Here is a 26,826-nt window from a genome sequence, read left to right as displayed (position 1 = left end):
ACAGGTCTCTTTTCCATATGGTAAGCATGGAAGTTCAGTTCAGCCACCCATCTTTACCTTCTCTTCTACAGGCAGAACAATCTCAGCTCTTCATGGATCACACACCCCAGCCCCCCCACCACCCTCTAAGCTCCTGTTCCAAAAAAAAAAAAAAAAAAAAAAATTAATCCATGGGTAGAACTCTCACCCTGGGGGAGCCAAGCTGAGCACAACACTCCAGGTACTGGCCTCACAAGGAAGGGGAAGTAACCACTTCCCTCAGCCTGCACACTGACCCCCACTTCCAGGCTTTCACTCTTCACACCTGCCCCTAGGCCCTTTTCTGCAAAGCTGCTTTTTATCCAGCTAACCTGTCCACAATTTGGCTACAGAAATGCTTTGGGAGATTCTGGCACCTAGCCTTAGAAGATTTAGCTTCAGTATGAATGAGATCCCTTATCAATCTTCCAAAACTGCACCTCTTGCAATTCAGTTCAATTTCTTTTGGCTCTGCCTTACAAGGAAAACATCAAACTAAAGGGCCTGCCAAAAGACATGCATCTGTGACGCCACAAAGTTCTACCCATGGATGAATTTCTTTCCCTGAGAAGGCTGGTTTTCGTTAACAGCATTTCATCAGTGAAAATGACTGTACTAAAATGAAAACTAAGTAGTAAACCCTATCTTTACCAGGACCACCTAATCATGTGTTTCAGTTGTCTCAAGAGCTAGGTGTAGTGTCTATATGTTATCAAAACAGCCTAAAGCTGATAGCAATTTTATTGTATCTGGGGAAATCACTTGCAAGGAAATATTTTATAAGATGGGCTGTGGTTTCCCACAACTTAAAAAGAGGTGGAACGCAGCAATTTCACTAAAAAAAAAAAAAAAAAAGACAGGTATTATTTTTATAATTCATCCTTATTACAAGAGCCATGTTAATGCTATGAAACTGTCAGTCATAGTTTAGGTTTTACTTCTGAAAAACCACAGAATTTGTTAAAAAAATTACCGAGAGCATTTAACAAAATAAGAGTATTTCTAACCAGACCTAGCTGATACAGAACTGCACAGAGCAGTCATCAGTGTCCCTCTCCAACATTTGCTTCTCTGCTCACAGAAATGTTCCCATCTTTTTATGACAGGGCTCTGGTTGTCAATTCTAACATCCGAGGTGGGGTACCCAACTACACTGGTCCTTCTGGGAGAAGCCTATGTGAAACACTGAACAATATGGTTTGAAATACACTGTGAAACAAGCATTCAAGGGAGCTTAACTCGTCACTTATGTTTAAATACCTCTAACAATGGTAAATGAGACAAGATTCTCCCAATCAAGATTGTTGGGTTTCTTTCCTTTGTTGAATCATAAACCACCTGACAACTTGGGCTGATAACACTAACGTAACTCTGTGAAGTCTTAACCAGATCCATCATCAGGAATTGCAAGATCCTTTGGGCTTAAAAGGATTCTCAAATGCAGACTGGACTATAAAAAGAGCATTTTTCATAAAACCCCCTCAAATCTCATAGAGCTTCCTTAATTTATCTAAATGTTAAGACTTCTGGATCAACGAGTCTCAAAACACAATTTAGCCAGCACAATAGCTTTATTTTACAATTTGAATTATTATACACAATTCAGTAAAAGTTCACAGGAGGAACAGCATGGAGATGTACCACTTTTTGGTATTTCCTTCAATTAGAGCCAAAGTGCAAGGTCTCCAATTAACTCCCAAGGTAAGAGAACAATACTTGGCTGTTAACACAAGTCATGTTAACACTTAAAATGTCTAATTAGTTCATGAAAAGGCCATATCTTCAAATGCAATTAGAAGTATTTTAATAAAGTTTTGGTTTCTTTTGGTATGATAAATTGCCACATATCCTACAGCTAACAGGTAATGGAACATCATGTTTTCCCAAGGCATGTAAGAAAGCAAACAACACTGCCTCTGCATTATTCCATACACCTTAAAAATGAATGCCAAAAGCAACTGTTCATGTGAAATTTTATTTCCTTCAGACATGCTGATACTCTTGAGAAAAAAGAAAGGAAAAAATAAAGGAAAAAAAGTCTAATCCAAACTTCTCCATATACGTTATCTTGAGGCACAGGTTCCCCTAACCTTAAATGAATTTTTTACATAGGCTATATCATATGTTACAGTATTGTTCCTATCTGAAGTTATGGCACATTGACTTCCTGGGGTGAAAAAAATTCTCCTCTGGGTTCAGCTGCTACAATATGGCACAAAGTTACAACTCAACACCATGACTAAATACTCTGATGCTTTTTTGCTGGCTATTTTTGGGGTGCACATAAATAAAAGGCACACTTTTGCTGTCTCCTCTCAAATCATTTATGTAATGTACAAGCCTAACTTCATAGCACTGCTCCAAGCCTGCTGGCCCAGTGCAAAAAAACATTTAAGTCAGCTTCTAGGGCTAGTAGCAGCTTTAAATGCTTAACCAATGGCTTTAGTTTAGCATGTTACTTCCACTGTGGTTACTACTGATGACAGGCCAACAGTGTTTCTGAAAAATAAAATTACAAATCTTCAAAAAAAGAAAACTAAGTTAAAAATAAAATTATTTATATTCACTTACATGTCTATTTTCCAGGTGTGTTCACAATGTTCAAAAAGTGCACATTTTGAAGTCTTGTTTCAATATTACAAATGTCCATGACCTACACATTATAGCAGTGCCACTTGCAACAGTATCATTGAAGAACTGTCAACCTTGCCAGGACCGACCCTGTTCAACAAGAGCATCGTGAAAATACAAGAATTTGCTCTTAGCTTGAACTTAGTGTCCATGATGTCTTCAGTACGGTATTTTTAAATATTTGCATTGAACTTTGTACAGCAGTCAGAATCTGAAAACCAGAAGTTTAGTAGTTTCTCTTTTTGGCGCTCATTTTTACTTAAAATATTTTTCAAGAATGAAAATGATCTTACAGCACATGAAGAACCCTCAAAAATAAAAGCTCCACTAAGTATTACACACTGTTAAAAACTTACCCCATAAGATTTAGTTACTGATTTCTGAATCCTTAAAAAATTACTTTTCGTGATTTAACAACAAATAACATTGATGAAATTATCATATATAAAAACAGCTTAGGTCTTAACATCAATGGTCTGACAAACATATTTAAACAAGAATATTCTGGGTTAAGACTAGTGCTAAATTTAGCTCCTAAATATAGCTAAATTTAGGTTAAAGAGTTTAGATACTCTCAACTTAATATGCCTTTAAAAAAGGTAAAGTCCAACTTTCAGAGGAGTCTGTAAAAGAACAGTTTCAAGTAAGTCTGGAGTAATCAGGTTATTGTGGCTAGAGTTACCATAAATATGGACTACATGCTGACTTGACAAGGTTGTGTTAAAAGAAGTGTGAGTTGAACCACTACCTTTGAAGGTTCTTGCTTTGGTTATCTTTAAAAAAAAAATCTGACTGTTAAAAAAACAGTGCAAGTTCACTATAAAGCCACATGCCTCTTTCTTGATGTTCTCTTACCAGCTGGTTTTTATTATGTCCATTGCCAGCAATGGACATTCCGCTTGGAAAATCCACCTCCTTCTGTGAAAGGTTTGGCTGAATCAAATGAAGAAAGTAATTCTGATATCAAACTCAAATGGGAACACATTATTTCATGTAGTTCTTGTTCAGAATATTTAAAAACCTTCTTCACCTACAGTATTTCTGAAACACAAGGCACAAATAGGGAGTGGACATTCCAGCAAAAGGTGATTGTCTGAAATTAATAGTCCACAGCAGTCTTCTAGTCCAGCACAATGAAAGGTTTTTGCTGTCCAATTCTATGCCACGTCTTCTAGATAATCTGCAACGTCGCTTAACTGAGAAATGGTAAGGTCTTGTGTGATGCTTTCGAGCTAGAAAATAAATAAAATTGCAAACTCAGAAATCACAAAAACAGTAAGTATTGTGTCATGTATTCCTTCATAAGCTTTCATCTATCTTTTAGCCTCAAGCTCTTTCAGTGAGATTACACAATCCTTTAGCAGGTACTCAGACAGATCTGGAGACACTGGGGTAAACCTTGGTATGCTGGGCACTGAGCCAGTTTGAAATACATTTTACACACCTAGAAAGGCCCAGTGAGTTGTGCTAATGAACAGCTGTTGCAGGGTTTTTGTTTTGTTGGGATTTTGTTTATCAATATAGCATCTAACTTAGCAAGGATACTAGGTGTAAAAACCAGAATGTAACTAATAATGGACCTTAACATACAACCTAGGAACTAAGGATAATAGCATGTTACTTCACAACATAGAAGGCTGGAATCAAAGTCAAGAAAAGATCAGAAGAATATAAAAACCAACAATTCAAAAATAATCATACTTTATCACTGGCATTTGACTCTTCTGTTCCCACAGAAAGTTCATCTATTTCTTCACCAATACTGATGTCACTTTTTTCTGAGCGATGACTTGTACTAAAGAGAAAGGAAACCATAAGCACAGAAATAAGACTTCCTTATTAAACATCCAGGTATGATATTTACTTTATACCTGGCATTTGACTGGGGCTGCACTTCCTAGCAAGTCAGATGTCAAGTTACTTAAAACTTCATAACAACTAAAGGCTTTCTACCTAAACAAAGCCATAATAAATAGTAAGAAATATTTAGGCCTCGATTGTGCAATTTACAACACCAATACCTTCACATCATAAGCATGAGGTTATTAAATATTTGTTACCAACTACTCATGATGCCTTATTTTACAATTGAATATCTCAGCAAACAACATAATTATTGACTAACTGCATTAACTGCTAAAACATTATTAAGTGCACAGTTCAGGAAAAACACCAAACCTCTTCCAGGAAAAACCCAACATAGTATCATGCTGAAGTTAGCAGTAGGTTTTAAAGGAACTCATTATCCCTAAATAAAAAGATATATAGTTTGGTTGTTTTTTTAGCTGGTAACTAAATCTATTAAAATAGCAAACTGAAGTTTAAAGGAGTTCAGAAATACCCAGTGATAGTGACTGTCTGCCATATTATGAAATAATTCAAATATGCTAGTGGATATGTTTATACTGCATAAAATACTACCTTACTGAAGTATGATCCTTCTCTTACCTGTTGAAATCATCAGCATATTCATCATCATCTCCATTTCCTAAATAAGATTTAAAAGCTATTAATCAAACAAGTTTTCTCTTCAGGAAACACAAAACCCCCGAATCTATTCCTGCACCAAAACAGATGGTTTGATGACCAGCAAAAGTGGGAGTAGATTAAATTACTTACACTGATTAGGAAGAGTTATGTTTGCCATTATTTAATCTCAATATTATCAACATAAACTGTTTCAAAACTGAACATACATTTTCAGGAAGTTAGCTGCATTGCTGAATACAAAACTTAAATACTTGACAGCTCTATTTTGAGAGAATTCTTCTATCACACCTTCTTCATATTGCACCAAAAGAAAGGCAACTCTCAAAGGTGTGAAGGGCCACTAAAAATGCCACTGAAAAGCAATAATACTTACCAGGCTACCTTTTACCAAAAATATAAACTTGCTTTTTTCATAGCAATCTCAACCACAAAATTCATCACTTTGTATTAGTAAATGCATGCACAGAATGAATCAAATTTTTGCTCCATGTGTAAAATATTAACCCATGTGACACCAGTTTTCACTTTTCTGGACTTCTTTAGATCACATCTTGCTTTTAACTATATTAAGCTTCACAATCTATGTTAAATAGAATAATGTGAGTAAAACTGAAGATTTTAGCTCAATATGTGCATTTGAGTTTCTCAGATTCCTTTAAGAAGCTGGGCCAGTATTTATCAGTTATGGCCAACCAAAAATATCAGAGCTTCCTCATGTTTAGCAGTTACTTGCCTAATTCTAGTGATCCCAGCTTTGCATTTACCAACCGCAGGTCTTTTAAAACAGAGTTTCTATCCAAATCTGCAAACAAAAGCACTTATATCAGAAACTGCACTTGTCACTCATCAGTAAGATCCAACTTACACATACAAACTTACAATTTATAACACTTGTTCTTTTATATCAACCTTGTGTACTTTTATAGTATAGTACAGCAATATCATATTATATTTTCACAGCTGAACTCTGATAACATTTAAAAACTTGAGGAGTAAACAGGAATAATCTCCCACTACTCAGGGATTTACAACATGAAAGCAAACACCTCTAAAGAACTGGTACAAATAATTTAAGATAATACAAAGGAATAAGCCAATTTCAGTTTAACACTGAGCAGTAGAATGATATACTCCTTTATATACAGACAAAAAAGGGATGTAAGTATTTCATGTTCCAAAGCATAAAATGCCCCAGTGGTACCACAACATACCCAAATCAGTATGCCATCACTAAGAAAGCACTACTGTAAAGCACATTACAACCAGAAGGGGGCCACATACTCTATCATTCTTCCATTACAGAAATAACTTCTACAATCATCAAAACACAAAAATATATGAAAACTTACTATCAGAATCCTTTAGCAAAGGTGCACCAGTCAGGGAGCTTAAGCCACTTTTTAGAGCTGGTGCATCAGAAAGGGATGCTAGACCTCCTGCTTTAGCCTCAGTTTTCCTGTAAAAACCAAAGAAATAAGTACTCCACTCCCAATAAGAGCTGTAAAATATGCATCATTACTTTCTTTTCTGTTATTAAATTGTCAAAAAACTAAACTAGCAATACTACAGCAAAAAAGAGCAAGGAAAAAGGCCTATTCACTCTGCAACCTTAAAAGCAGTAGCAGTTCACTGGCACAAGTGTCAACCACAACACTGACTGAGAAAGCCACTTTCTCACCCATGCAAAGACTTCTGTCTGTCTTCTCCCACAGACAGAGCACCTTCATCAGCATCACTATTTATGTCTAGGGGCCTTTCATCATCCCCACATGTAAATGCAGCCAAAAGAAAAAATATTCAGACATAAATCAGTACTTCAGCTTGTTTTACATCTTAAAGAGATTACATCTGATGAAGCTATTAAATTTAAGAGCAGTTAGTTCATTTGGTACTACCTAGTTCAAAAGGATTTGAACTTGCAAATAAAAGATGAATAAACACAAATTAAAAGAGACCAAGATTTTCACATTTAGTATTGCCAGAATTTTTTGCTATTTTGACTCCATTCCTATTAATAATGGGCATAATTTAATCATTCATTATATATAGATCACCAAAATATCAGGTATAACATCACATGTTAAAGTGTTTCAAATTTTTGAACAATGGGTCAGAGACCTAGAGATAATGAGTGCCTGGATCATCTCCCACACTGCCATTAGCAACTGCTTGCTCTGAACCCATCTTAAATGAACGGGCAAGATTTCCATAAGGAAATTAACCTTTTTGCAAAGAAAGCAATGCTGGCAGCTGTCCTACTTATTTACCCCTTGGGACTCCAGCACAGCAGCACAAAGTACCACAAAGGGGATTCTACATGAAGAATATCGGGGTTTTTTTGCCCTCTAGAAGAGTTGTCAGGAAGGTAAAAATGAGCAATTCAGCACACACAGCTCAGCTACAAATTCTAGCTCATTTGTTGTTAACACATTCAGCATACCTTATAATGGGATGTTACTAGAATAACTGCATCACAGTAACATTATGTGCTACAAAATACTACTTGCGGACTGTGACTCTACTACAGACAGACATAATCTGGAAGCAATTTTTTCTGTAGGGAGTTTCTCCACTAGGAAAAAAAATCCTTACTTTACTAAATAATTAGTCTTCTCTTTTGATTGTCTTTCTTAAAAGAAATTTAGTTTACTCGTTTTCTTGCTGTCATATGAAAATGCTCAAAAAATAAGAAATTAGTAATATTATTATTATTACACAAAAGTTTTTACAGACTTTTCTTATTTACCCAACTAATCATTTAGACTACCTCCTACAATGTTAACTTTGGTTAAAGGCTAGCTAAACAAGCTCTCAAGTAAGGAGGAGTAAATGCATTCAGATGCAGTTTTAATCTTGGTATTAACAATTAGAAAATAAATATTATAGTAGGGTTAATTGTGACACACAATATTTTCCAGAGTACAGTCACTGCTCTTTGAGGAAAAAAGTCTACTTCAACAAAAAACATCCAACAAAAACTGTATTATAAATTATGTTTCACAAAAAGTCCATTAATTTACTAGAGAGAAATCTGGTTTACCTGGCATGATTACTTTGTGCTCGAGCAGAAGGATCCTATTCTAAGACTAAGCATCTCCACAGCAGTAATACAAAAAACCTTATGCTGCTCTGCTCACTATCAGCATAGCGAGGGAAAAGTCAACAGCCAAAGCGACTTACAAATGATCCTGCAACCTCTTCCTAATGTCTGCTAAGCTGGAGCAATTCTCTGATTACTTAAGCACAGCAAAAGAACACCATGAAATGATCCTGCAGCATTGCTCAATACAGTGCTATCTAAGCTAAGCTTCAAGATAACTGAACCTGATAACACAAAGATAAATTTTTCAGTTTTATAACAAGGGTGCTGTATAGTTCAGTCACTATAGTTCTTGTTTCAAATGGCATTTTTCAGTCATTAGACTTCATAGATGAATGATAAAAAACATCCTTCTCATGCATCTGCAAAACTGGCACATGCAGAAGTAACAACACTTCACTGAAAACACAAAGTCTTGCAATGCAAAGAGAAAATCCTCCGCTCTAAGGAAACTTGCCTTATTATTACAGCCTGCGGAGCCTGTTTAGAGTGGTTTTTGTATTCCTTACAAAGCTGTATCAATATTTAATGCACTGTCCCTGTCATTGTCCACTTCCTTTAGTGAAGATCACCACTGCAGGTCTGTTCCAAGAAGAAACACTGATGTCTGTGCATCACACATGTTCATTCCACCAAAGAAACAGGCTAGGGACACTGGACACCCTACCTGATGCACCTTAAAGTAATACAGGTTTTTCCACTCATACTACCTCCAAGAGATACCAGAGGACACTATGCACAGAATAGAACAGAATCATGGAATAGAACAAAATCTGAGATATGAATATTTTGGAAACAAAATGTTCCAGATCTGAACACTTACAAAATAAACAATCAAATAACTAACAGCTCTCAAAGGTCTGCAAGCATACAGAGGACAAAATAAACTATGTATTAAGAAGAACATCCACTTTACCTACCAGCTGAAAGTTTTTTCTGGTTTGGGTACAGGGTCATCAAAGAAGGAATCTCCCTCTACATCATCTTCGTCCACAACTGCATCACTTTTTTCTTTGGTATTCAAGTCTTGGTTTTCTAGTTGAGGATCTAGTTTTGTTTCATTAGGCAAAAAATGAATACTTTTTTTGCTTGCTTCCCCTGATGAGATACTTGTATCACTCTGAGTGTTTTCAGCAGCCTTGAAAGATAAATACAGGAGTATTCATGTCATGTAATACTAATACTGTAGTGTATACATAAATGCACAACACATAACATACACCAAGCATCACTACTTAAAATATTACCTCAAAGTCCTGAAAGTATGAGGAAGTTAATTAGTATCATCAAGAACCAGAAAAACACTGTTTTATAACTTTACAAAGTTTTCTTTAGTGCTGCTGCCATTAAAATCTTTTGTTCCATTCTGTGCATTCCTATGCTATCTACATCACTTCTATTATAAAAGCAATTTTAAAATATCTTGGTTATCAAATAAAGAAATTGAAGACAGACAAATTCCTATGCTTTATTCATGTTATTTTGTAACATCTCTACAAGCAAAGGTTCTTATTTATAGCCACTGTCTTCAAAAGAAATCAACTTAAACCCATGAAAATTACTCTAAATTTCGTATTAAATGGTAATCTTTGCAATATAGTATCAGGTTTTAAAGTAATAAGCATAAGAAAACTGGATTTACTGACACATTCTCTTAAATACTAAAACCAAAAGTGACAAAAGTGAGACTTTAAAAGTACATAATTTTCAGTTTTCTTCTCATGTTCATGACTCAGTCCTAAAGTCTGTAAAATAAGGACAATTCCACATGCAACCTTTCACATCAAGTCATACAACTCAAGTGTAACTTTGCATGGCTTTGTGGCCCAAACAACAAGATTCTAATTTACCTAGATAATCAGGGTGCTGAGAAAGAAAAATGTTTTTATATTACCTAGCAAGGAGTACTGCTATTTTTATTTTCTCCTAGACTTATTAAAATTAAGCCAGTAAAAGATTTATTACATTAGCTTCCTTTCTACAAACGAAGAGCAGCACAGTTTTGAAATAAAACAAAAAGTATTATTTAATCCAGATAGCCAATATGTATGCAGGTTGTACTGCCTGAAGTATTTTTTATCAGTCATTAACTTTTTGTTCAGAAGGCTGAAGCCAAATTTTCAAGGCCATGAAAGTTAAAATCACCTTGGGTAGGACTTCTTCATACCAAGGCTGTTTTATCTCAGTCACAGAACCACATTCAATCGCTGGCAGTAGCTCAGTTTTTCTAGGGCAGGAAAAAGCACTTAAACCCACAAGTGGTAGTAATAAAAATATTTTGATTTCTTATCCAGAGGAACTGAATTGTTTTTGAAAATTAAGAGCTTGATGATAGCCTGGCTACAATAAAAGGGAAGTTACAGCTACTTTTCTATTTTGGGGCCTGTACTACGTCATGCCAGGAAAGTATAAGCACAGAAGTCCATCTTGGAATCAAAGTTGAAAGTTTTGCTGAGTGGAATAAATATATTCAAACTGCAGATCATTTAAGTGAATGCTGCAGTTTCATTGGAGTCATATGCTGTCATATCTGCAGTTTCATAGGAGTTCTCTCTCTTACTCATCTCACATATGTTACAAAACTTTTTATTATGTATAGTCTTACCTTATTTGGTATAGAGTGTGCACTTGACTGTCCATCAGATGATTTTGATGTGGGGCACTGGCTGTCACTTAGAACTGGTGCCACCTAAGAAGTTTCAAATAAGCATTTACTAAAACTTATATTTAATTTTGGAACTGCTGAGGTTGCATCTCAACTATTGCATTCAGTTTTGGGCCCCTCCCATTAGAAAAGATATTGAGGCGCTGGAACATGTCCAGAGAAGGGCAATAAGACTCATGAAGAATCTAGAAAGCATGTCCCAAAAGGAACAGTTGAGGCAGCTGGTCTAAACAAGAGGAGGCTCAGCGGGCATGTAGAGATGGGGACCAGACTCTTCTACTGTGCCTGCAGTGAGAGGTCTAGAGGAAATGGCCTTAAGATCAGACAGGGGGGAATCAGATTATATGTTAGAAAAAAATGTTCCACAGTTACAGTGGTCAGGCACTGGAACAGGTTACTCAGAGGGGTGGTGGAATCACCATCCTTGGAAGTGTTCAAGAGGCATCTGGATCTGGTGCTGGGTTCTGAGGGTTAGGGGTTACAGTGATGGTGCTATGCTGATACTTGAACTGGACGATCTTTCAATCTCAATGATTCTCTGATCCTATGATAATTGCATCCAACAAGAAACAAGGCTGCCACCCTCACTTGGACAATATGCAAACCTTGACACTGGGAAGAGAGCTGAGGGTAGTACAAGAGAAGATTGGGAAGTTATAGTCACACACAGTATGGAAATCACAGAGTTAGGAGATCCAGGAGGGGCTCTCCTTTCTAAATTGCACTATGGGATTTGACTCCAATACACTGCTGGCACATGTACCTCAGCAAACTATTCAAACACCCTCCAATAAAATGGACTGCTCAGTGGAGTCCCCACAGCAGGACACGGACAGAATGGCAGGCACAAGGGTCTTGGCTTTCCTAGGGCATTCCCAGACAAATCAAACACAAGGAAATACAAGGGTTCAAGGAAATCCTGCTTTCATATGACAGAAAATTGCTATGTTAAGAAGTCTATGACAACTACCCCTGAATTTAAGCTTTCTTTGGGACCCTGGGTACATCCTGGTGTAGAGAGCTTTCTTTTAAGTCACAATCAAATGCTATTAGTTGGGTTTAATTCACCTAATCAACATATTTATTATCTATGCCATTCAAATACAACTGTCATTGCCTTCAAATAGTTCAATACTGATATATTTAGTTTTAAGTACATAAGTTTTCAGTAGAGCTTTAAAGCTTCTGACAAAATTCATTCAAGGCATTTCAGGCCATATTAAAATTATAAGTATGCCAAGGAAAACAGGTATAGATAAGAGTGTTATCAAACCACACCAGAAATGAGAAAAGAAGTGACAACACAGTTTTGTGTCATTTATCTAGATTCACTCTGTGGTACTATGTTGTAGTAGAATATTAACAAAGAGCCCTTGGGTGGTATTAAAAGTAATAGTCAAAGTTTATCTCTTGTCTGTCTGATTAAGCTGAAGGCAGAATATAATAAAGACCTGAAACAGTATAATAGTAAAACAGCCAAGTGTTCATAATTTCAATTTCTTTTTCATCATTAAAAAAAAGAATAAGCAACTAAAAGAAAGAAATTTCAATTTAGTATTACTAACTTCTCCACCACCTGAAGTCTTCTTCTGCTGACACTTCCTAACAACCTCCAACAACAGGGGGCCACCCACAGTACCTTCTGCTTCCATAATTCCCAAATCTCGAGCTAAGTTTTCTCGACCATCAAGGCCATTTAGCTGGGGAGATAACAAAAGAAACAAGAATCACAACATCGAAATAATTGCCAGAAAACAAAAGAAATTTTGTAATACAAAAAAGTCTTATTTAACACAGCTCCACCTGAACTAAACAGTGAAATGGACACATTTACTGGATAACAGAAGGAGGTGTTTCAAAGAGCATAATATGCCTTTACAATGCAAATGAAGCACTGCCCCCAAGAGTGGGTGGCAACACAACACAAAGTGTGGCTGTTTTTATTTGTTTCTATTTGGTAGCATGAACATGAATCTCTGTACAGATGTGTTCTAGTAATAGCTTAGAAACTAATTTGGCTAAGGATATTTGGCAAAGAACAGAGTTGTATGGGATTTTCTTTGAATACGGGCCTAAAAAGAAACATGAATTTCTGAGAAACAGAAGTCAACTAATTGATTGATTTGAAAAAACTGCATTTTTAATATATTAACTATTTAAACCAACTTCAAGAAAAAAAAAGTACTTCAGAAATAATGAGAAATTCTGCAGTGAAATGAAACTGCCTCAAACACAAAATTATTATTAAAACCTTCATATCATAAAAAGAGACAAAAATGGTGAAAACCCTCTAATTCAGTACTAAAGCCTTAAAGCAATTAGTTGGACTAAAGCCTTAAAGCAATTAGTTGGGCCACATAATCACTGTTGGTCCCTCCCAACTGAACTATTCTATTCAATCACTTTTTGTCAAGTATATCTGCACAAAGTCCTTTGTGTCACTGAATTTCTTTCAGAGCAGATGACTGACATTTTAGTTTTCACGTAACAATACTAACTTAATATTATGACATAGTAAAGTAAGGCGTGTGACATGTTGCAGGCGTATGAAGGATTCATATACCATTATATGATCCCACAAAAATTATCAGCTTGTTAATTCAAAATTAAATTACTATCTTGCATTGATTTTGATAAAGAGAAATATTCACATTAGCCCACTTTCCTGAAAAATGTATTTTCATGACACTAAAGCACCTGTTACAGACAAAACATAAAAACAACATTTTTAATAAAAACAAATAAGTGGTTTAAATAAATCTGCCACAGCTTCAGCATTCATTGCCATGCACTTCAAACAGTGAGTATTGCATACAAACAAACAAATCAACAATTACCGTGCTTGATTCAGGCTGAAAAACAGCTAAAGTAAAATCAAGATTGAAAAAACGTAGAAATTCTGCAACAAGACCTGCTACCAAGCGACCTAAAGAAGAAAATAAGAGTTAAAATACACCGGAGACAGAAACAAATCAAATTTCAAAGATTTAACACCAGCACACATGGCTTAAGTATGGACATAGCTTAGACATTCAGCAAACTATCACCTCATAACAAGCTTGTATACTAACTCCCTCATTTTGAATTGGCCATCATATAAAAATCATTTAAGCCAGTAATACTGCAAGAGCTTCACAGACTGCTTACAGAATTTATGTGCAGCATTTTTTAAACTATTCAGCTGTTTTAAAAAAATAATTTTGACATTTGTCACATATGTGCATTTACTCCTGCAGCTCTACTCTTAGTTTTCACTGGTTTCTATTGGTATAGAACGTCTCTGAGTCAGCAGAACCATAAGGCATTGTGAAACATTAACTTCAATGCCTTAATCACCTTAATTAATAATATAAATTCAGCAATATTAACTTTAAAAATTATAGATTTAATTCTATTCTGAACAAGTAGCAATTAGGACATCTGAAAGGAACAAAAGCATACTTAGTGTAATGGAGACTGCAGTATTAACAAGAGTCAAAGATTTAATCCTTTGTCTCCTATTTATATTATCAGAAGTACATACTAAACAAAGAACTTACCATCCTTTGTACCTAAAAAACTTTTCAAGCTTTCATTTACCAGAGGTGCTTTGTTCTGTGAAAAAGCAAAAACCAAACAGCAATTAATGTCATCTACATGCTAGCAAGAAACTGCAAACCACAGCAAACTAATGTTTGGGTGTACTCTGCTGCACACTGATGCCCTGCCCATGTAATCAACTTCTTAAAACTCTACCTTTGTATGCATTCTATAACTACAAGTAAAAGTTATGCAGCAATAAATTTGTTGAGGCAAATTAAATTTGTCTTGGAGCTAAAGTAATGTCACCAAAATTCTTAATAGCATACTGATTTTTATTTATCTAATAAAGACTGAAGAGGTAAGCTAAGCAGGTAACTTTTCATGTTCCTCCTCTAATACAGTGCAAAGTTTAAGGCAATTCAGTCCAGCCTTTTAAAAACTGGAATTTTACAAATCTTCCAGATGAAGCGTGGACGATGTTAATTATTAGAACACAAATCAATACTAATCATCTATTAATTAAAACACCTTCAAAGATATTATGAAAAATGCTTTTTTCTCCCTTGTTAGATTTGCCCTCTTCAATTTTTAAACAGAAATAAATCAATATGCTATGTCTGGGCTTGTCAAAATCGTTCTGGGATTTTTCAAAACAAATTCCTAATGCCATTCCTAAGATGGAATGGGTATCCTGGGTAAGAAAAGGATCAGTTACAGGTGTTTATCACTGCAGTTGCAAATGCTAACACACAAGAAAGTGCTACCTGAAAAAAGGAAATATTGCTTAATATTTGAGAATTCAGAGTCATGGTGAGTATTAATATGTTATCAGTATTAGCAGTGTAAATTTAAAATATCATGATATTTTGAGCTTTTTGAGAAATGGTGAGCTGAAATGTACTGTAGCAAATCTCTCTTCACGTTACTTGAACTATTGCTATTACTCTCCAGGTCGTGTGGGAGGTTGTTCTCTGGGTGCTCTATAATATCCTGAAGCTGCCCATAAAGAGATGGCACCGTTCTTCGACATTACTGTTCCACCACATCTTCTTCAGCTATCTTATGTTAAATTTCTGGAATATGGAACCTCATATCATAGAATAACTACTTCCCATCCTTACTAACATCCCAATATTGTCTGTTTCAGTAAGCATTTTTTCAGAAAGAGCTCAACCATCTAACCAGCATAGGAATAGAACATTCCTCTCCTTTTGAAGCAGAGAGGCTGGACATAGAGCACTCTCTACTCCCAATTCTAGAAATTGGAAAAACAGAGGAAATGAAGCAAAGTCAGCAGTAGGAGAGATCACAAAACTGGTATCTGTATACCACAGCAACCATGGATCAGTATCTCATTCCCTTAATATTAATGTATTGCAGAGGTGTCAGTCCATAGTCCTTCTCTTTATTAAGAATTCATCCCTAAGTATTAAAGCAAATTATCCTGAAGCAAGCCTACAACATCCTTATGGGAAATACCACATGCATTAGCATACTTGGCATTTTACTGGACTAAACTGCTTTTGAAATACACTTGCCAAAACACCCCAGTAAAATATTTTCAATTCCAAAAGAAATTATTCTGATTTGATAAAATCTTGATCAGTCAAGTAGATATCTTTTTTAAAATATGTATTTGATGGACAAAACATTTAGCTATTCTGGTCAACTGGACAGAAGTCATATAAACTCCGCAGATACAGACACTTAAAATCATAATTTCAAAAGGCTATTTAATAATTCCTATTTTTAAACATCAGGAAACATCCTGATAGTCCTGTTTTGAGTTCTTCATACATCTTATGCAGAAATACATCTTTTTATCTTGTTACATTTTACAAATAGAAAGCATTAAAGCGATTATATTTAATTCTACACAAAGGATGTTTTTTGTTTCTGATTTGTTTTTTAAGGTTCTCTTACCTCTACTTTCTCTTGTTCTTCTAAAGCCAAAAACACAGCTGCTCGTAACTCTGCCTGCCAAACAAAAAACAAAACAAACAGCATTTCTACAAGCACGTTTTTCCTAAGCAAATAGGATGCAAAGAGCTAGCAAGTAGCTTTATAGCTATTTGTTTCTCCTCAAGCAACTTGGCATGGACTGTAATCTCTATCAGTGCAATTAAAACACTTATGATTACAGGCAATGTTACTTGAGGCAGAGAAATAATAGTTTCCACTCTGAGAACAAGGCAGGGGCCAGCATAATTTGATACAAGACTTCCTAAATTATTTCTTTGTACATAAAAAGATTCCAAAGTATTTAAATTATCTTGTATTAGTTTTTTGACAGTTAAACATCCATGTCTTTCAGGCAGCTCCAAAACACCTACTCTTCATTTACAATTCACTTGGGAAATATGAACAAATAGGCCATAATAACCTGTTAAAAACTAAACATTAAGATATACAAATTGTTATGATTTCTTGTCAGATTACACTCAAAATCCCAGAATTTCTCAAGGAAAAGAACATGATCACAGTCATTCAAATACTCCTGGTAGTAATGGTTTACCTACCTGATTCTAAATGTATTATAATAAAGAATCAGAATTCTTCTAAGGACTACTTTAAATATTGAAGCTTAAATCTTGCCTACTTTTTAAAATTTTTTGTTAAGCCCTACAATTCTTCTACTGTGAATGAACATGTCAAATGGACAGCATACATTTGATGAATTAGTCTGCCACTTTAATCAACTCTGAATCTTGACATTTTGAAGTAAGTCAGTAGATAACACTGCAGTAATAAACTAGAAAAGACAGCATATTAAAGTTTTCACCACAGGAAGAAAAAATACCAGAATTTGAAAGATTTCTTTACATAACTAAGAATAAGACCAATACAAAGAATGTCTGGACTTCCTCATATATATTACAAGAGGTAACTAAACATGAAGTAACTGGTCCCTCCCACCAAAAAAAATAAAACCAAAAGGAAACGCCCACCCATAAAAAACCCAAAGCAAAAAACCCCAAACCCCACCAAACAAAAAACCAACCCACCCAAAAAATCCAAACCCAAACACCTCTCATGGGAAAAACAAACACTTCTTTTTTAAGGAAACTCCTCATTGGACACCTTATTGAAAGACAAAAAATAATGCAAAAAAGCTAAAAGGATTTCCCACCAAAAGAAAAGTAAAACACTAACAACAATATGCAATGTCATACTGACACTGCAATCACATTTTTTCAGTTGCTGGGATTTTCAATCAGAAAATCCTCTTATATGTAATTCATTAATTAATTATTCTTACCTTTTTTTCAGGTGTTGGAGTACAGTTCTCAATCAGTGAGACCCTTTACACACCCCATTAACTTAAATATTACTCTTACAAAATCAGTTTTCATTTACCTTTGCAACCAACAGCTAACAACTTGTTTATTTAGTCTTACCTCACTAAGACAAACCTGAAAGCAAGGCTTTCTTTGTCACTTAGGCCACAGAAACCAAATATATTTACATAAGAGGATAATAAAAATAACAAAGCATTCCTGACTGGCTGTTACAACCGTTCAAAATAAAACACAGCAGTCAATGCATGTGGGTAGGGGTAAACCCCCCTAAGGGTCTGGATCATGTGACTGGAGAATTAAGTTGTCTGAACATAGTTGCCAGTACATCAGCTAATCCAAAATCTGACCTGTTTTAAGATTTTGGAACAACATCAAACTGTCTTTTTTTTTTTTTTGTTTGTTAATTGGGATTGTTTGCCTGCTCCACTCGTCTAGATCCAATTCACTGGCTTTTAATTACTTACATACTATCCCCACAAGGGAAGTTTACACCACTACTACAACACACTGACCTTCATCCTTTGTGGTGGGTACTGGTCAGATCATAGCACAAAACTCTCAAAATATCACCTCAATAAATTTAGACAAAGAACTACACACTAGAATTTGTGCAAAGTTAAAGCAGTAATGCTCAACTTCATGCAGAAGAAAGTAAAAAGCAACAATAACAAAGCTGAGGCCAAAGGAATAATCACCCTACTACAAGAGGAATCATACTACACCAGTAGGATGGACAACGTCATATCGGCTTTTCAGGACCTGAGGCCAGCCATAGAGAATTTGAACACCAGAGACTGAGATCACCATCATCGGGTACGGCCACAGCAATTTGCTCCCACCAGCAGATAGGAAGGTTATAACTACACAGATGAACACTGTAAGTGGATTAATCTCACACTTCTTTTGTTTTTAATTGGTATGAACAGATTGCATTTCTCTTTGCCCTAGTACCCTTTGGCATAAGCCCAATACTTGTCTCATGCATTGTTACAATCAACTCTTGTCATTTTCATAATTTCACCATTCCACACTGCTTCATTCTGCTAGCAGTATTCAACACAATCCAAATAACATTCTGAAGAATTTTGTTCACCATCTAGTAGTAAAGCAGACCAAAGCCTGATATTCTAATTCCCCGCCCATATTCCAAGTCTTCAATAAAACAGGATTATGTCAACAGAGACAGATGTTGATGAGTAAGTGTCTATCACTTCTACATCCATCAAGCCTACAGACTTCTCTCTCATACTGTGAAAGACACCCATTCTCTTCTATCCCTAAGAAGTTTTATCAGGCAAGAGCTTGTGTCAATGAAACAGCAATTTGGTCTCACTGAACTTGGCTAAAACAAGTAAAGCTATCATTGTATATGACAAATACTGTCTGTGTTAGAGAAATGGATGGGTCAGTGTTTTGAAACAAAATTAAATTTTCCCTTTTCCTCCCAGGCATTTACAGCTCATCAGACAACACTGGTTTTTACTGATTGTTACTGTACAGATCAGAAATTGAAGTCCATGAAAAAAAGCATGTTTTCTGCACTGAGCTACAGTATCCCTCTTTAGAACCTGGGTAAATTTACCCTATTCCAAATACAGACCCTTTTGCATGCACCCTAAGCGCTGTCCAGGAAAAGAAGCTCCCTCAATCTGCAGCTCCCTGGAAAAGAGGATAGCAGCTCTCACTCTCTCAAGAGTTCCCCAAACACACTTTTTAGGTGGCATCTCAAAAATGGAAATATGCTTTTAATTTGGAAATATGCTTTTAATTTGGAAATAGCAGATATTGGATGAAAAGTGAAAGGATAAGACAGAGACCATCCAGGACTGAGTAATTACCTGTAACCACCTCCCACTTGCAGACTCCAATATGTATAATATTTAGCAAGTCCATGGAGTTTCTAGTTGTTTTTTTAGGGGTTTGTTAATTTTTTGTAGTATTTGTCTTTGATTGTGCTAGACTTAAACAAGAGATCTGATTTTCCTAAGACAAAACTTGAGACAATATTTTCCAGCAGGAAAATACTTGTAAACTTCAAACACATTCCTACACCTCAAAGCACTTAGGCACATCAGTGGCCAAGATTATTTCTTATAATAAGGAAAAACTATGGCTTGCTCCTTGCATCCTGTCTCTTTTGTACAGATACACAATTCACTTTCAATCTCAATATCCCAACATCTTCCAAAGAGACCTCATCAAAATATTTTTTCCTATCAAACTTTACCCATATTTTCTTTTGCTGGGGCAGTATTTGCTATTGCTGGGGCAATACTTCATATGAATGAGCAATAGTTTCCCAACACTGATCTCCAAATGCTGTGGAATACTAGGTAAAAAAGTGAGCATAAACAGTTTTGTACCTATAGCACAGCTGAGTAGGATGTTGTCTGCTAGCTAACAGAGCCTTGCTGTCTGCTTTGTTCATCTCTCAACATTTCTACAAACCCTTAGAGTTCTGCAGCTTTTGCAGAGGAAGTTCTGGGCTTCTTTTTTCATCCAAGACTCATTAGCAGAAACCATAATAAAATTTCAGCCTGTCAAACAAACGCATATGCTACCACTCTTCTCAACCCACTTCAGCAAGCTGAACACAATTTTTGAAGCCATACAGGCAAGCATTGTGTATTCCCTAAGAAATAAGGGGTAGGCAAGTTCAGCAAGTGCCAATATGGGAGACACTTCAAGGATCTGCTAAAGGTGGGCCAGTTGGAGGTGCAAAATCTCCTGCAAGCTTGCACTCACAAGATGTCCATCAGAGGATGGTGTGGCTAAATGTGTCGTTTAGGGAAGTGAAATGATTAAAGTAATGTATAAGATTTCTCAAAGACCTTCCAGCTAAAGCACAGGAATGTGTAACCACCATCTGCTCCAGCACTGTGGAACAGCCCCATGTAAGCCCAAGCATAAACAATCTCTTGCATTTGTAAAGTTTGGTAGGGCACATGGGCACCTTTCTGCACAACTTTCAGTATCTGCACTTCCTAACTCCAACACAACTGCCATACCCCTTCGTAGATAGAGAGCAGATGCATTGCTCTGGAAAGAGACATGGCAGAATGTTGTATTCTTCTTGTATTCATATTTCTCAAGTCCCATAGTGTACCAAGCTGTTCTTCTCTGCAGCACAATCCTTTGTGTGTCTTCTCAGGGGCTCCTCCTGGGCTCTCGACCCACTCCTATTTATTCCAGTTACCTTCATGAGCCACAGCTGCTGCCCAACGAAGGACTTGGCAGCTGTAGCTCGTTTGGAGTAACTAAGACCCACATACATAGATCTTACAGGGACTCTCTCCATAAGGACACACTTATTTAATACACAGATCTTACAATACATAGATCTTACCAGCGACTCTCTCCATAACAATACATCTATTCAGGCCCCCACAGCAGAACACTGACCTGTTTAACTGCTGGTGATCAACCCAGGCTAAACCTCTGTGGGCACCATAATAGACACCTCTCCCTGTCTGCATGCATCACAAACCCAAGGCTGGTGTCAAACCATAACCAGGAACATCTCTGCCACCATTACTCAGTAATACCCTCCCTGTAATCTCCATCTGCAAAATCTGTAAGGGTTCTCATCCTTGAGCATGGTGGGTATGCTCTCCCCCACTGCCTGCCAAACTTTGGAGCCTTGGCTGAGTGACTAAAAGGACTGATTGTGCACACAAAATCCCCTAGACATAAACAAACCAAGTCCTGGACTAGGAGTAGAACCACTCATACTTCGACTCTTCCCTGAGAATATGATGAGGACCATATTGACATTTAAATGTTAAATTTCAGTTAGTTTATTTGAAATTAAAAATGGTTCTATTTCACTTGACTTATAAAACTAAAAAGAAATAGATATTAGGTTGGCTTTCTGGTATGAAGTGCTCCAAAACAAATAACACACCACAACATGCAGAAAACAGGAGGTTACACTGCAGTGCACAGCACACTCATCATGACAGTTAATAACTAAGACATTTAAAAGCACTGTTCATTACCATACATGGATTGAAGATGCAAAAGCAAACAGGAGCACATGCACATGCTCATAGTAAAAAATGCTACTTTTACCCTCTCTAACATCACAGCACTTGCCTGTACCTCAGGTGTCCAGGTTTTGAAGCAAATTAGTAAGAAATTAGCAGAACCACCTGGCCAAAAGCTTTACTAGGCATGTGACATCAATGCCAACCCTCCTCACATAACTGTAGCAACAGTAAATTCCAGAGAAGATGCAAAATTCAGGTAATATACAGTTAAATTATTCCAAAGGAAGAGATTAAAATATATAAACCAAAACAAAAGAGGATAACAAAGAAACACACAAGAAGCATAATGGCTCCTCTTGCTCAGATGATGACAGCCTCCCTAGGAGAAAGATCACATTCTCTTCAAGACAGAACACCCTATTTGTACACTATCACACAAAAACAGCGATAATTTTCACTGACATACAAATATCTACAGTTACATTGTGTGTTTATAGAATCCACTTGAAAGCTGTTTCATTCATCAGACTAATTCTAATGATCAACAAACTATATACAGTATACATCTGTACTATGTACATATATTAATGTGCGTGTGTAAACATATACACATATGGCATTTTAGAGAGCACAGGAAATTCTCAACTGCAAGCAGTAAATGCATTTATACAACTTCCAGTTTTTATGTTACTTTATTAATTACTTCAGTGCTCAAACTTTAAGACAAATATAAAAATTATAAACAAGTTTTTAAAATGTCATAAGTACATTTTTTCAGCTAAATAATTTACATCAACACCAATGCACCCAAGAAATTAATCCTAAAATAAGAATAAACTAATAAACTGCAAGCCATTATAGAATTGTCTCTCATTAGAGAATTAAATTATGACAATAAGTTTCTTTCTAAAAATTACTGTCATTATGTTACAAAACATGACACCCTGATACATTTCATCCACTGAAATAATTCCCCTTGAATTCTAACCCTTCCAATGCCTCATACCAATGCAGCTATACATTGACCACATATTTTTCTCCTTAATGTACTACTTCAATAAATCACAAATTTATTGTGATTGTAGCTTTATAGCCTCATCCACCTTGAAAAATGGTCAGTTCTCATTCTAAAGTATGAAACAAGCATCATTTTTGATAACATTTAAATCTTCTGTCCTACCACATAACAAAAAAAAAAAACAAACTGACACATAATAGATAAGCACTATTGAACAAAATCAAGTTAAACTAATTTTAATAAAAGGATGACTGCAACTTTTTTTAACGGATGGTATAATCTAATTTCAATTAAAAGATGACAGTTTAAAAAGCCTTGTTCAATCTTAATTCTTCCAGCAACAGGATTTTGTCAAGCAATAGAAGAACAAAATCTCTAAGTCATTAACACTGCCAAGCAACACCCAAACTCACATGCCAATTAAGGTTTACTGCTAAGAAAAAAAATCAACACGAGTTCTTCCAGTCAAAAGCCTCAGCCATAAGCATACCAGTCATTAAACAGTAACACCTTGTATTAAAGAGAGACATAATCTGGCAAGGAGGTTGCATTTTGTATTTTTCCAAGTCATTTGCTAATTTGCCATAACAGCAAAACCTTGCACAGTATTGGATACTGCACACTCTAGGCATTATAGAATAGTGAACTACAATACATTGACTCACATAAAACTCAATGGACTGGCAACCACAGTATAAAATTTTACATAATACACAAAGACAGGAATTAAGAAATTTCATGAGGAATTAAGAATTTCAAGGTTCATGAGCTCAAGGTGACCCAATTGCCTTTCCATGCTTTTTTAAATTACAATTTTACTATCACCATACTTGCATTGTTCAATAGTAGGTGAGTGGTTAACAGCTAGGTCTATCTGACATCTATTAGAAAAGCCTCACTACTCAGAACAGTTACTCGAGCTAGAATCATCATTCTCTTACAGAACTTAAATAAGGATCATCCATTTGAAAAGGATGAACAATGTGGTTTTGAATATTATTTTGCTGAAAAGTCTGACTAGTTCAAAATACAGTAAACTTGAAAGTAAACACACAAAGATGCTCTCACTTCCATAAACCACTTCACTTGCTAAACTGTTCTTGAAATATCAGCAATGACCATCCATTTCCGGAGACCTAAAACAGCACTGTGGATAAACACCACCATCCCTTATCTGAAAGCTACACTTCATTTCTCCTCCAGCCTTGAAGGAAACTTGCTCTCTATTATACACAATAATTATTCCTAGAAGCTTGTAATTTGAACAAGAATCCACGGAACTGTGCACCACAGACTCAGTAGTAGCGTGCACTCCACTATCATCCGTATATTTTCTTAACATAGCACTATTCCCTATGAACACGCAGCATCCCCCGAGAGTTTCCAGACTTAGCAAGCCTTCGAGGCACAACTGAAGCAACCCACACTGAAGAAGAACAAGTGCTTAAATAGCGACCCACAACTCCCACCATTTCCCCGCTTGAAATTTTCAGTAAGGGCTTTCCCCATCGAAGCGGGGATTAACTTCACCCACCGCGTCCCGCACCCCGCTGCTGCCCATTGCTTCCAGCCAGCCTGGCGGCAGCAGGGGAGCTCCCGCGGCCACTCGCTACCGGAGAGCGAACGCGCACAGCCGGGGCCGGGCTCCCCGCGCTCCGCTCGCCCTGCCCGCCCGGTGGATCCCGAATTCCCGCGGCCGCGGGGCAGCGCCGTGCCGCGCTCAGGCCCCGGGCCCTCGCACCGGCTCCACCACGAGCAGCCGGGGAGCACTACGGAGAAAGCAGGCGCCACCACCAGGCCGCAACCCCGAGGGAGCGCTCCAGCCGGGAACACCGGCTGCAAGTGGGAGTGAGAGGGGACGATACACGGCAAGCCTCGGTCCTCCCACACTCCGCAGGGCCGCGAAGCGCCGCCAGCGCCAGCCAACGCTCCCCGGCGGCGGGAGGCTCTTCTCGGCCCACCTTAATCTTATTGAGCACCCCGCTGCTCTCCAGCGTCTGCACCAGCAGGTCCCGCAGCTCCGTGTCCTCCTCCGTCGCCGCGGCCGCCATCTTGCTTCTCCCTGACAACCGCCCAAACTGCGCTAGCGGCGGGACCGGCCCGGCAGATTCGCCGCTGCCGGAGGCACAAGCCTAGGGCGGACCCGAGGGAACGGAGCGGACCGGGACAGTGACCGCCCTCGACACCGCCCCGAGAGGGGACGCAGAGAGGCCGCGGCCACCTGGCGCTTTCGCCGCCCGCTGGCGGCCGCCTGGAAACTGCGGCGGCGAACGGGCAGCGCGGGCGGCGGCGGGAAGTTCAAAGCGGGGGGGCGGTAACGGCTGAACCCGCAAGCGGCCCATCAGAGGCGCCCGGTGTGCCCCCCTTTCTCCCGCCAGGCTCCAAGACAAGCAGCCGTACGAGGAGCGGCTGAGCCCATTTGGTGTGTTCAGCCTAGAGGAGACTGAGGGGAGATCTCAACAGTCTACAACGTCCTCGTGCGGGGAAGCAGAGAGGCACGCAGCGATTTCTTTGTGGCGATCAGAGACAGGACCCGAAGGAATGGCATGAAGCTGAGGTTTAGGTTAGATATCAGGAAAATAGTTTAATCCAGAGAGTGGTTGGGCACTGGAGCAGGCGCCCTGGAAGTGGTCACAGCACCGAACCGGTCAAAGCTCAAGAAGCGCTTGGACAGCTCCGACACCTGGCAGCTGCAGCTGCTCTGTGTCCGGGCTAAGGGGCGAACAGCCCCGATCCACGGCCACGCTCCATCCAGCAGCTCCTGACGGCAGAGCGGGCTCAGGGAAAGGTCACACCTGCCTGCGCTGCTGCCCGCAAGGGCACCTGACGCTGAGCAGCACCAAGAGGTGCTTCTAGAACCCTTGTTTAATAGCAAGCAAGTTCCTCGTTGCTCCTTAAAACAAAAATAACAAAGCTTTGTAAATTGTGATGCCTTCTCTGCAGAACTACATGTGCTTTTTTTTCCCATGCTTATGATTTGTCCTGAAGAAAACTCCAATATATGAAAAATAATTTCCTAAGTTAGGAATACTCCAAGGGAGCACATACTAACCTGGGAGAAGCAGGTAAGGCTGGTTTTAAAACACGGGGTCCACTGACTGTTCAGGGATGCTCTTAAGACTTGGCCAGGCGTCCATCCATCCTACGTCTGCTGAACACATGAGAGGTACTGCTGACATCCTACACCCCTCCTGGATTTTTTTCCCCCTACGTTTGCAACAGCTGTGACATTACTTTTGGCATATTTTGGTCCTTTGCACTGCACCTCATTTCCTCCCTCCATTTTCTTGTAGTCATTCAATCTCCCTATTTTCTGGGTTTTTTTGGGATTTTTTTCTACTGCATTTCGTTTGTACTGCATTTCATTTGATTATATCTCCTTTCCAGAATGCTTGGCAGCCTTTCTTTTCTGTTTTGCAAGATTTCATTTCCCTTCCAAAAGGAAATCTCATTTCATCAATTTTTGCAAGCTTTGGAAGACACAGCTTGGAGAGGAAGAGGTGAGAGACATGGCATGAATATTAAAAAAAAAAAAAAAAAAGTCTTCACCAAAGTGAAAGCCATCAAAAGTCATGGCATGCCATCAAGTGCAGGGACGAGCACCAAAGCTTGCCAAAAGTGATCCCCACTGAAATCCTGGAAACAGAAAGTAAGGACTTACAAAGACTCTGGAATGGAAATACCACCAAAGAAAATGGAGTTGAAGGGGGGGGGGGGGAGGGGGGGGGGGGGAAGAACAATCGCGGGAAATTTAGTAAATTTAGTGACTACAAGAAAATGGACTGAGATTACATCAGGTGCAGGGGAAAGAACCAAAACATGCCAAAAGAGTCGAGGAGAAAAACACAACTTGGAGAGGATGTTGTCATCTTATTGCAGGGGTTCCATACTGTTGTCTCCTTATTACAGAAGTTCCAAACCCTCTTGGCATTTCTTGTGGGCTGCTCCTCAGATCACTGACTCTTTCTTCTTTATAAAGTAGCAACCTGACTCCTTTTAACTTCTCAACCAGCCACCCCACTCTTTTATAGCATTCTGCTTCACATTGGTTACAGCTGTGGCCTGTTAAATTCAGGCCTGTTTCCAATCTTTGA

General features: G+C 37.9%; 1 protein-coding gene across 2 annotated transcripts; it reads right to left on the bottom strand.

Moving 5' to 3' along the window:
* Positions 1–1,570: 1,570 nt before the first annotated feature.
* On the bottom strand, positions 1,571–24,978 carry CEP43 (centrosomal protein 43). 2 transcript variants are annotated; one of them, XM_059468423.1, is made up of 12 exons: positions 24,694–24,978; positions 16,350–16,403; positions 14,444–14,498; positions 13,742–13,830; positions 12,470–12,604; positions 10,845–10,928; positions 9,160–9,377; positions 6,489–6,595; positions 5,873–5,941; positions 5,098–5,137; positions 4,351–4,444; positions 1,571–3,881 (listed from the first exon to the last, which is right to left on the bottom strand). In XM_059468423.1, the coding sequence occupies exons 1-12, from the start codon at positions 24,781–24,783 to the stop codon at positions 3,807–3,809; spliced, it is 1,110 nt and encodes a 369-aa protein (XP_059324406.1). In that variant the 5' UTR covers positions 24,784–24,978; the 3' UTR covers positions 1,571–3,806. The 2 variants fall into 2 exon arrangements, with proteins under 2 accessions (XP_059324406.1, XP_059324407.1); XM_059468424.1 differs by lacking the exon at positions 5,873–5,941.
* Between the last annotated feature and the right edge of the window lie 1,848 nt (positions 24,979–26,826).

The sequence above is a fragment of the Ammospiza nelsoni genome, chromosome 3 (assembly GCF_027579445.1).
Source record: "Ammospiza nelsoni isolate bAmmNel1 chromosome 3, bAmmNel1.pri, whole genome shotgun sequence".
Classification (NCBI taxonomy): domain Eukaryota; kingdom Metazoa; phylum Chordata; class Aves; order Passeriformes; family Passerellidae; genus Ammospiza; species Ammospiza nelsoni.
This window is presented reverse-complemented; position numbering and strand designations above follow the sequence as displayed.